The sequence below is a fragment of the Pelecanus crispus genome, chromosome 2 (genome assembly GCF_030463565.1).
Source record: "Pelecanus crispus isolate bPelCri1 chromosome 2, bPelCri1.pri, whole genome shotgun sequence".
Taxonomy (NCBI): Eukaryota; Metazoa; Chordata; class Aves; order Pelecaniformes; family Pelecanidae; genus Pelecanus; species Pelecanus crispus.
The window spans coordinates 57006442-57018762 of record NC_134644.1 but is presented as its reverse complement, the minus strand read 5'-3'; the positions used below and the strand labels follow the sequence as shown (position 1 = coordinate 57018762).

At 45.4% G+C, this 12321-nt stretch overlaps 1 protein-coding gene across 1 annotated transcript in view; it reads left to right on the top strand.

Moving 5' to 3' along the window:
* Positions 1-9100: 9100 nt before the first annotated feature.
* The window catches only part of ITGA9 (integrin subunit alpha 9), a 227411-nt gene continuing 224190 nt past the window's right edge, over positions 9101-12321 (top strand). Inside the window, exon 1 of the mRNA XM_075705767.1 lies at positions 9101-9264. Coding sequence (XP_075561882.1) covers positions 9101-9264 — 164 coding nt within the window. The remainder of the gene's footprint in view (positions 9265-12321) is intronic.

Below are 12321 nucleotides of genomic sequence, written 5' to 3'. Positions count from 1 at the left end.
TGCCCTTTTGACAAGGTGACAATTAAACTTTGCTTTTGTCTCATGTCACTGCTGCTGTCAAATAATTGTGAGCATAGTTTGTTTAATGTATCGCACTGGGATGCCTGCACTAATTTGTCATGTGTCAGGGAAGGCAAGGCAATTAGACATCTCACCTGATTTCATGGGCACTGTGACCAGCCCAGCCGGGCTGGTCCCGGTTTTGTTGGTGATGTCGCTGAGGACAGAAGCACGGCTTACTTTCACCTGGGACGTGCAGGTCTGTAAGCACACACAAGGAGGGTGGGGAAGCATCATGTACTCTTAATTTTTTCCAGAGGTTCTGCTTTTCTCTGAGGTTGGAGATGAGGCTGAGCTTGGACTATTTATTTCTTGTGGAGGAGCCTCTACCAAAACCCCAGTCTCACAGCTTGGGCATGACAGTCGCTGTCTCCATTTTGGAAGACATCCCAAGCCTTTTCTAACGTTGCTAGTGCCACCTGGTCCGTCCTCATCAACTGAGCAAGAGGGCTAGGAGTGTGCAACTTTGTTTTAATACAGGGATGCTAGAAGCGACTCAGAAATCAGCAGGTGAACCACAAAACTGTCACATCAACCTCCAAATTTGTCTTATTTTGTTGCTGGTGTATGGGATGACAGGGTTGTTACTGCCAAATTCCTCCCAGAACCTCTCTTTTACCAGGGCAAGTCGGTGAGGTGTGTGAATAATGTCACGCATAAACAAGAGAGCCTGCTGTGTTATCACAACTGCCGTGCTTCTCCCTTCACATTATTTCTAGTAAATATCACTCTGGGGATTGCAGATTCCTTGCCCTTAATTCCACTGATTTAAATTGAGTTATACCTGATAAAGAAAATTGGCGGGGGGCTTGAGGGATTTGGTGGGTTTTTTTGCTTTTTGGTTGTTTTTTTTAAAATCACTGGCATCAGCACACTATCCTTCTTACTATCTGGGTGCTCCAGTTCAGTGTTTTTCACTGTGTTTTTCACATTAAGCTGGATAACTGTGCTGCTTCTGGCATATCTCATGCCAATAACAAGTCCTGTGGAGTCCCACAGTTTACTTTTCTGAACTACTGTGTATGTGCAGCACACACCAAATTAAGCTACAGCACAGTAGACAATTTAGGAATAACTGGGTCACAGAAGGGTCCTGTATCCCAAATTACTTGGTTAAGGGCTCAAGCTTTGAGTGCCCATGCACACAACTGCAAAAAGTGTCTTTTCTGTGTGGAGAGAACAGGTTTGGATCTCTCGAAGATGATAAATAGGTTATTGTTCACCTGAACTTTTCACACAAGGAGTGTATGATAGTTAACATGTGGAATAATAAACATTCATTGGCCGGCTAATGGAAAGCAGATGTGCCAAGAATGCCAAGCAAAATATTTGAAAGCTGCGGTGTAAACTGGACCTTTCGACAAGTGGCCAAAGCTCGTGTGACCACCAGGGTCTCAGACTAAGAGATTTAGAAATGGAGGCTAAAAAGGAAAGTAGAGACACCACTCCAATGTATAAATCAGTGAGATTTAGTATCCTGTAGAAAAATGGTGGATCACAGGATCCACCATGTGGCCAGTGTTTCGTGACTTTCTCATACCTAGTACACGTTTCCCACTTGTGATTTTTGTTTTGAGGTAGTAAAATGAGATAAATGAGACAAAATCCACTTGTATTGGGCTTAAAAAATTCTAAATTGAAGCTCCTGGGAACCCTTCGCTGGGTTTCTGTGGGTTAGGCCCAGGCTGCTGAAAAGGACCTCTATCACTGGAGGTTCACTAAAAAGTGAAAATTACATGAAGACGACAGTAAACAGTCTCTTTATAATTATATATACCTAATAACTTTGTCTTAAGCTGTAATTTTATCGAAAATTAAGACACATAAATTTAATAGCATTGTAAGTTGGTATAATCTTTAAGTCTAGTTAATTCCACTTATTATTCCACTAAAACTCTATTTCTGAAAATAGAATAGGTCTTGGTTTATAATACTGTATTTGTTTTGTAGGTGTCATCAGCTAGTCCTCTGGCCACTGTGCAGCTAGTAGGAAGGGTTAGCTGTCTAAAACAGTGTTTCCATGAGCTGCTGCGGCAGCGTTGCTGAAATACAGACTGCAGCGTGGCTTTCCCCACCTTGGGGAACAGTAGGCTCTAGCTGTGCTTAGCACTTGGAACGCGCAGGTTGAAATCAGTGGGATTTTTGCATGGGAGCTGGTGCTTGCAGAATTTAATTTACGATTTATCCTTTTCACTGCAACGTTGCAGCATGTTGGGTCTCCTTCGGAGATTGCCCCATTGTCCTGGGGATCCTCTAGGAGAAGTGGGAAGAGCTGTCGGTGGTTTGCAACTCGGATACTGACTGGGGATAGGGCTAAGCTACTTAAGAAAACTGTGATAAGGATCCATTGTGTCTCCATGTTTTAGATAACTGAATTCTTGTCAGCCTGAGGTTGATGTAGAAACTGCAGGTTTTGGGGCATGCCTAATCCCCTCATGATGCTGGACAAAGAGTGGTAATCAGTAGGGGAATTTGATTTATCATTTCTCTTTGATGTATTTCTCCAGGTAGCCTAGCAATTTTCCCAGAAGTCCCAGGGCTAGCAGTAAGGAGGAATTTCAGCACTCACCTCCTTTACTTATAATCACTATGAGGTTATTAAGATTATGGAGAAAAGCTGTAGGCTGGGGCAATGCCTTCTGAAAGCTAGTGACACGTTTTTCTCCAACATGTATGATGCATTCAGCAGCCTCATCTAGTCCAAGTTTAAAATTCAGCCATGGGTGGGAGCTCAGTTAGCCAAGAAACTTTAAGTTAGACAAGACTGAGACAATGCTAGCAAGCGAGTTCAATTAAGAGCATAGCAACCTTCTTAAGTACCAGGATATCCATGAGTTATGTTTTAGGGCTATCATATTTTTGGTTGCATTTCAGTGATTGTTTAGGAGGTACTGACAAAGGCTAGCTTTGGTGTAGTGAGGTTAGTATTTCTGGAATTTCTCTGTAGTCACAGATGAGAGGGGGGTTTTGTCTCTTGACTATTTTTGAAAGTCCAGCTTCACGTGCTCTGAATTGTCCACTGGTAGAGCTTCACTTTTCCTTAACCATAGCTCTCATACCTTCATAATCTTTCGCCTTCCTGACAGTGGTCCTGATGGGCATTTGTCTGTGGAGATGAAGGAAACAGTTTCTTCGTTGTTTCTCCTAAGAGAGGCCCCGTGGGGCTGGCGCAGCTATTTTAGGCGTAACTACCTGAGTTACATTGCATGTGCTTTTAGAATATGTTGCCACATGGCTTATTTTTGGAGTGATGCGTTTTTATCCACAGGTCCTCCTTATAGCCACTCTAACATATATAAATCAAAAGAAATAGCACATAGAGGGTTTGATTACAGTATATTGCCAAATAAAAGTGTGCCTCCTCTCATTATGGTGATAAAAGCTTTTTGATTGATTGATCCCTGGGCTGTGGTAATGAGGTTCAATCAACTCTGAGTGACCGAGGACATGATCTCACTGATGTCAGTGTGAAATAAAAACGCGTAGTGACAGGTCGGCTAGTGAGACCAATGCTAGCAAACAAAAAGTGATTCAAAAAGAGCCTGTGTGTTTGGTTTGCAACATGTGCATGTGTACATTATTAAATATATACTATGTGAATACATACAACAGGGTTGTAATTCTAACCACATGCAAACAAACATATGACGGCTGTCAGAAAATATGAGGTACAAAACTTGATGACTACTTGCTGTGAGCAGTGTATCCATAAGTTAGCCTGAGTCCCGATTCATCCTAAGCACGTTCTTAGCTTCAGGTCTGCCATTTAGTTCCCCTTAATTCCTCATATTTAAGCATGTACATAATGAAGCACATAGCTGAATAGAGACTGCGAGTAGAGGTCTGTTACTTGAGTATGAAAATGCAGAGATCTGGATGTACTGAAGAAGGGGGGGGAAAAAAAACCTTTAGCAAATGGGATTTACTTGATGGATTTTTTTTTTTTTCTTTTACTTGGCTCATTAAGTCCTTCAGTTACTGGTATATGGCATATGATAAATGTTTGAGAGATATGTTTTACATTACATGATGCATTTTCCTTTGGGCACAAATTGACCATAAATCAGGCTGAAATATACCTCAATATTGACAGCCAGGGCAAGTGTTTAAGTCCAATGTTAATGCATAATTTTCAAGGGGATAGAAAAATGGTGAGGCTGGATCACTAAATAAACTGGATTGCTCCCGAAACAGTACAGTTTAAGTAAAGAAAACCCTTAAATACTTAAAAAGGGACGATTGATTTTTGCATATGAGGCTCTGAAAATTCTGGCTTTCCACAGTATTTTTTTAGCTATTATTATGAGAAGATGATTTTTTATTAAATCATCAGCTTCTCTATCACCTAAGATTTGCATTGGCTCTGTCTTAGGCCCAGATAAAAGTTTTTGGATTCTCAACCTGTTTGGAAAACTAGCAAAGCTCTATGAGAAAGGTAAGAGACAGTAGTTGAAGATCTAAGAACAGCAAATAACAGAACCACCAAGAGAATAATTTTCCTTTTTTCCTCTTTACTCCAGCTGGAGAACTAGCTACAGCCAAATGGAAGAACAGACCAGTAGGAATTAAATGCGTATATTATGCGAGGAGATCAGTGTAGGCACCTCATTCAGTTTTCCAGTGGGAGCTCAACTTGAACATGTTACCTATCAAAAGTAATTCCTCTTGCATTTGATACAAAAATTGAGGATGACATCTCCTTAATTTAATGGGAATAACATAGGAAGAGACAGTTTGTACCATTTGCTGGTAAGTCTAGATGCTGCAAATAATTTGATGTCTGACAGGCTGAAATAGTGTGAGTTTAAATGCAGGAAGCTCCTGTCTGTGTGACTGTAGTCATTTTGGAAACACAGAGTTCCGTCCTTGTCAATCCAGCCATTTCCTACCTCATTCTCTGGTAAGCAACCAAATGTGGGGAATTCCCACATTATCCAAAATATGTGATATTTATCCTATTTTATATATTAATATTTTTTTGTCTTTTGTAGTTAGTCCTTTTATGTATTTGTTACAAAGCAACACCCTTCTCTCTGGAGGAAGGAGGAGAAGTCTTTTCCATTCTCCTTCCAGTGCAACGAAAGGTGGCAGTGCTCTCCTCCCTTCTTCAATGGGGGAGGCAACCATGATGAATCTTTTGCACGAAGCCACAGTGGAAGAGGAATTGAAGAGGATGCTTTTTACCTGGTACACAAGATGAGCTACAAAAAATGGCTGGAAAACATCTCTTCCACTGAAAGACTAAAGAAGTTTAGTCTCCTGAGCTCCTTAGAGCTGAGTCTGAAGGTGGATTAGATCACACAGCTCTGTGGGAACTGACTAAAAATAAACTGCAGTATAACCATTCAGACCTGATTTACAAACATAGTTACTGATCTCCTTGTTTTGAGCACTTGCCAGAGAAATATGGAGAATGCATGCAAAGAATCAGCAAGTCTCACAGCTGCGATGCAGAGTTACTTGTGGATGTAGACTGGCTTAAAACAGACGGTACAACCTCAACCACAATAATACCACGGGAATGTCACAGCACCGCTTCCATACAAAAGTGAGGAAAGGCAAATGATTAGCAGACCAAAAAGAGTGTCTTAATTTTAAGTGAAGTATTGGTCAAAATAAGGAAAATGATTTTTAGTTCAGTATGTGCAGCATGGGAGCGATATTATATATATTACCAAAAAAAAAAAAAAATCATGTGCAAAGTGGCATTTTGGGAGGGAAACTGTTAACACTCAGTCTTGATGAACCAGGTCTGTACACAGCTGAATCTGTAAGCAATGCAGACACGAGGCATTTGTTTTCTTTCTCTTTCCACAGTCAGAACATTATTGTGTTGGGTTTTTTTTCCCTGAGCTCTACAATTCAAATTATTAATTAAAAGGTATTGTCAAGAGTACTGTTTCACTGACGGTTCTCAATTTACAGATAACTTTTCTAATTTAAAACCTAATCTGGAGACTGAGCGCTGCCAAAATACAGCATGTTAAATTCCAGTTAAGTACTTAATTAATATAGGTGGGTGTAAACTACGAATTAGCCCTGTGGTGCAGGTAGGGAGCCTCCCTAGATGATGTAAACATCAAGGTTCAAGCAGCAAGAACAGGGATATAGAAATGCAGATATAGCTATTCCTAGTCTGAATAGTTCCTTCACAAAAGGTTGGCATACGATTTAATGTATTATTCCTTGTTCTCAGCCCTTATTTTTACCATCATATTAATTTAACAGCACATTATTATTATGCTTGTCACTGCAGTTGGATGCTTCCCATTGCTTTTGTAAAATGGCATTTTATCAGCTAAACCTACACCACTGAGACAGGCAAGGCAGTTTCTGTTTCTGCTCAGACTGACGAAATTCCCATTGGATTAAATGTTGTGAGATGACTTCAGTATTTGGATGCGCAGTAAAAGAAAGAAATGGAAGTGCAGCATTCCTGGCCTTTCTCTGGATAGTCTTTCTTGCCAAGAATGGAGAGCTAAAATTTTTTATGGACTGACACAGTTCCGTATTGTATCACTTCTAGTTGAAATAAGTCCTCCCGAGAGCGCTCTACGACGTGACAGACAAGTGTTTCATTCACCTCATCTAGCCGCCTTGCTTCCCTCCTCCCTCTTGGAGATGGATGAACCCGTCGCTGCCTCCAGCGTGTCAGCTCGCACTTCCTTGGACAGAGAGCTGTCTGAGCGTCGTTCAGTGCCCGGGTAATGAATTGAAAAGCCCCATCATTTTCTTGCTTCAAAAGGCAGAGGATTTGGCTCAGTAATGCTAATGGGATTGCATGTCATTTGTGGAATTTGCTTAATCATGGCATATTGACTTTCTGCCTAAATCGGATTACTTTTAACCATATTGATTGCACAGCTATAACCCCCCCGTGAAAATCCTTTCATTAAATGTTATAAATATGCCTGCTAATACAATGTAAATGCCCCGTTGTTTTCACTTGGTGCTCTAATGAGCAAAGCAGTTCTTTCAATTTGGTCATACAATAAAGGCTGAAGTTATTGATAAGTGACTTATCCTTTTTATTTGCTATTGAGCACTGTGCCACTTAGGTATAAGACTGGAAAATGTTCACTTCTCCACAACCCTGGACATACTTACATGAAGAAGGGAAGACTCGCACTACCCCAACATCTTTACAAGCCACCTTGAACAAGAGTTTTAAATAATTATACCACTAGGCTTCACACAGCAACTGTAAAATACCTTGATGACTTGAAACCTCCCTTCCTCCATTGATTTTTTTTTTCACCACAAAATTCTGTAGTTATTACTTCTCTTTGAAACTTGTCCCCAGAATATTCCTGTGCTAACATCCACTTTCTGGCATCATGGTCAATGTCAAAAATGGCAGTTTCTAAACAGCAGTGTATACATATGGCACCAGGGCGCTTGCTCTGAGGGTGATGCTCAAGGGCAATGCTTATGAACAATCTTTTTACCTGTCAAGGACGCTCCCCTGCAGAAACAGGCTGTGTTCTTGAAAGAGCCACGTGGCTACCATGAAACAGCTTACCGTAAAATTTCCTGCTTACTGAACACATAGCCTGATGGCCACAGTCAGCACGAACCCTTTGCAGAAAATGATTAAACTTTTGCTGAGAGTTTCCTGTGCTGAAAGACGATGCGACCTGCAACAGTGTTTTCCCACGCCAGCTTTCAGGCGGCCCCAACATCCAGCACTGTTCCCCGGAGATCGCTGTCGTCATCAGAAGCAAGTTCCCCATGACCCATCAGGTGTCAAACACACCCGGAATGTGCCGACACAAGAAGTACTGGACCTGGCTGCCTACCTCCAGCTGCCTGCCAGAAGAGGCAGTTCCCAGGGTATCCGAGTTTCCTGGCCCCCCTGCTCTTGTGTTTCCATGCATCTACTCTGCTTCTCCCAGTGCACCTCCTCATGGATGAGGGGAGTATATGGAATTAAATCACCACAGCAAAGGCTGACAACCACAAATGAAAATCCCAATTACCTTTGAGGGAGTGTTTCTTCTCTGAGATCCTGGTCTTGATCCTCGAGAGGGATCTAAACACGATTTCTCATGAACCTTGAGCACTAAAATTTATCTCTTTTTACTGAATAATAAAAGGATGGGATCTAGCAAGGGTGTTCTAGCATGTAACTCCCCTCCCCTTCTCCTGCAGGGTGATATGTCACCCTTGGCTTTTCTGCTGGAGGCTATCTTCTTGCCTTTGTTGTTGCTCATCTTTGATTATTTTTGCTCTCAGATAGGCTAACTATTAAAATACTAGAGCAATTACTTTCAGCTTTTACTTAGCCACAAAGGTTGCCGCTTCTTTTTCAGACCTGAAGGACTTAATGCAGGAAAACACGGGTCTGATTTTTTTTTTTTCCCAAAGTGTTTTCATTCCCGTTGCCCCGCTGAAAGACACCGCCTCTCCTCACGGCTTCCCTTTTCCCAGGAGAATCTCCCTTTCGTTTCAGCGTGACGCCAGTCGGGCCCTTCTTCTGCCACCCCGGACGCCAAGCGTTCCTCTCGCCACCTCCCAAATTCAAGCAGGGCTGACGGCCCCGAACGAACGGCGGGGAGGCAGGACCCGTTCCTCCAACATCACCCTCGCCGGCCCTCGGCTTTGCGGCTTCCCTCCTCTCCCCCCAGGCCCCTGACGGGGCGGATGAGGGGGCCGAGCCCGCCTCGCCTCCCCCGGTGGGGCGGCCGTTACCGCTCGAGGCGGCCGTTACCGGTCGGGCGGCTGCTGCCGGGCGCTGCCGCCCGCCGCCGCCAGGGGGCGCCGGCGCCGCGGGGCGGAGCGGAGGGGAGCGGACGGGGCGCGCAGTCCCCGCGCGTCGCGGCGCGGGGCGCAGCGGAGCCGCGGCGGGGCCGGGCCGGGCCGGGCCGAGCCGAGCCGAGCCGAGCCGAGCCGAGCCGAGCCGAGCCGTGGGGCGGGCACAAAAGCGCCGCGCCCGGCCGCGCCGCCCGGGAGTCGTCGCCGGGGGCAGCGCGGGCTCGGCGGGCCGGGGCTCCAGCGCTCAGCGGCGCCGGGACGGGCGGCTGCCCCGGGGGCTCGCAGGATGCCGGCGGCGGCGGGGCGGCGGGTGCTGCTGTGGGCGCTGCTGTGGGTGGCCCTGGCGCGCTGCTACAACGTGGACGTGGGTCGCCCCGTGGTTTTCCAGGGGCCCAACGGCTCCTTCTTCGGGTACTCGGTGCTGCAGCACTACCACGACAGCACGCGGTGGTGAGTAGCGGGGACCCGGCGCGCCCGGGGGCGGTGAAGCGGCGGGGCGCGGCCGGCGGCGGGGCTGGCGCTTGCCGGGGCACCCCCCGCGGCCGCCGCCTCTCCCGCAGCGGCGAGCGGGACCCGAGCCCCCCGCCCCGGCTGCGGGGGCTCTTCCCGCCCCGTCGTGCGGGTGCGGTGGAGGCAGCGCTGCGGCTCCGCGCCCGTTTTGCGCGGAGGGGGGTGGGGTGGGGGGTTGTCACCCCGGCGCAAAGCGGGGTCCCCCTCGCTGGGCGCTGTGTTAGCACGGGGGTGGCCGTCCCGGGCTGGCAGCTGGCGCTCGGCACCGCGAACTCGCTCTCCTTCCAGCGCCAGCCGGCCCTCGCCCGCTGGTTCGGCGCTTTGCGCGGCCCCGCTTCCTTGGGGGAAATCTTTAGCAGCTCATCTCCCTGACCTAAAATGCGTGGGGTACGAGAGATGGTAGGTCGTGCCCTGTTGCACGGGAAAAAATGCTAGTAGCGGTAAAGCTGCGGCGGGAGCAGCGCGTTTAGCGTTGACAGCGCTGATCTCTCCGTGCTGCGCCTGGCGAGGAGGAAAATCCCGCCGGTGGCTGCAGAGAGGTTCCCAAATCGGGCGGCGGTTCCCTCCTCCGTGTGCCCGCTCTTGGCCGGAGGGACCGTAGCGGAAACGTCTGTGTAACTTTTTCTTTTTTTTTTTAAAAAAAAAAAAAAAAGAAAAAAAAAAAAGAACGATGATAGAAAGTTTGTCTACATCTCAAAAAATTATGCAAACTGGCAAGCTGCTTGTTTTTCCCATTGAGTGAAAAGAGCCTCGGAGCGTGGTCTGTCTCTCTCTTGTCTGGGTCAGAGGCTCTTTGTTAGAATTAAAACTGATTTCTCTTAATTGGACCTAGTTGATGTCATCTGGTGCGGTTCTAGTGTGAGTAGAGGCCACTGCTGCCAATGAACGTCCACAAAGCTCGTCTTTATCTTTTACACTTAGATATGGCCCGATTACTCAGCTGTTGATGTTGGAACTGTGGTGCACTGTGATATAAATAAATGTATTCATGCCGGTGTCCAGTTCTTTAAAAATGAATTTCTTTCACACCCTTTACTTTGCAAGTAGTTGTGTGCTCTGCCTTTCTGCATAGTGGCTTTCATGGACCATTCATTTTTAAGGACTTATCAGAAGACTTCATAGAGGAAAAGCGCTCTGGGAGAAGAAAAGCTCTCAGTCTGAAGCAATGCTTAACTTGGGGCAGGAACCAACAAAGGATGCAAAGGCTGAAAGCCACTTGTATTCAACACAAATTGCTGGGGATTCACAGTGGTGTGAATGAAATGCTGATCTAGTGGGCTATGGTGGGATGCGAATGATAATAATTTCATGCTCCTTGTGTGGGTGTCTCATTCTGATTGATAACATGAATTATCTTCAGATAGCACCTGCTGGTGTGATTTTTTTTCTTTTTTTTTGGAACGGGAGGTGGACTAGGGAGGAGAATCTCCCAGATATCCAGCTTTGTTTGGAAACGATGCTGGACGAGCAGTGTTGGGCATCCGTCTGAAGGCAGGCATCCGTAAGAGGTCTGGTGCTCGAAAGTAAACACTCCAGTTATGCAAACTCCAGTTTTCTGAAAGTGGAGCTTCTTCATGGAGCCTTGGCTATGGCACCCAGGGAAAAAAAAAAGTATCTAAGATCATGAAGTGGTTTTAAATAGATAAATTGCTAGCCCTAACACCCAGAAGGGTTAACAGCAGCTTAATGTGGTCAGCACCAGCACTGTCAAAAATCATGAGGGTGGGATTGTCACCACTGATGGGAAAGCTCCTCTTTTCATTGTGGAACCAGGGAGTTTGTTTTCACGGGTGCTTCAAAATCCTGTGCCCAGCAGCGGCTGGGATAACAAGTTTGGGAGATATGTTTTTTACACTCTCCTTGATTGTAGTTTGCTATATGTAGTTGTGGTCTTAATGTGTGCGTGCATCCTAAAGGTCAGGGGACAGTGATGAATCTCTCTGCTCTTAAAAGTATATGCAGCCTTCTTTCAGTTTTCTGAAGATGCCTTCCCCTGTCCTGGATGGGCATATTCTGAGTGCAAGCACATTTTTTTTTTTGCATACTGCAACATGATATCACATTTTAAGCATTTAGCATGTTTCTCCTGGAAAGCTTAAAACATCTGGCCAATCTTCCTTGACATTCAGACCATCGAAGGGCTGAACCCTTGTCAGTGCCTTTAGGTATGCCCACTTCCATGGGCATAAAGACTTCCAGTGTTATATAGTACTATTTTAGAACTACGCTGTACAGAATCTTAAACATCCCTTCGGAGCATGAGGTCTCTGATTTCAAGTTTAAACTGATTACCAGTTGCAGGTTACTGAAATACAAGATACGATCCCAGTTCACTGGATGAGTGCAGAGGGAAATGCTTAGTAGAACTCATGCCGTTTTTCAGATTTGTCAGGTTTTTGTGTGTGAAGCTTTTGTGTGCAAAGCTATAGAGCTATTTCCTTAAGTGGCTTGTAGAGTTACTGGGTGATTTTTAATTTTTTTTTTTCCCCCTTCTCTTTCAAATATGATATTCTGGGGAAAGGCTGAAGTCTGTGACAGGGAATATGTAGTAAAAATGTTTTCTATTCATCCCACTGTAGCGTATAGCTCCTCTTCATAGTCATAGGGTTATTGTTTGGGTTTGTGTGTCAATTTTCTTACCTTTGCAGCTTTCATATACCCAAAGAAGAGTTATGATTTCAGTTTTCTCATGTCCGTTTGGCCTGTACGCTACAGTGGGCAGTAGTTAAGCTAAGTTAACTTTAGACAGTGGTATTCTGGGCATTCATGGCTTGCCTGGTGAGCTGTGCACTATGTGAGCCTGCAAAAATGTGGTTGATCATATCTGAGGCTGATAGGGCTCCTGCCTATCTAAAAGTATTTAATGTCTTAATATGCTCTCAAGCATTTGAGAGTATTGTCATCATGATAGTTCAGGGCTTCTTGCTCTTTATTGCCTGAGGGCCTGATATTCACCTAATGTACTTCTGATCATGAGAGCTTCTTAGATGAAGTGTG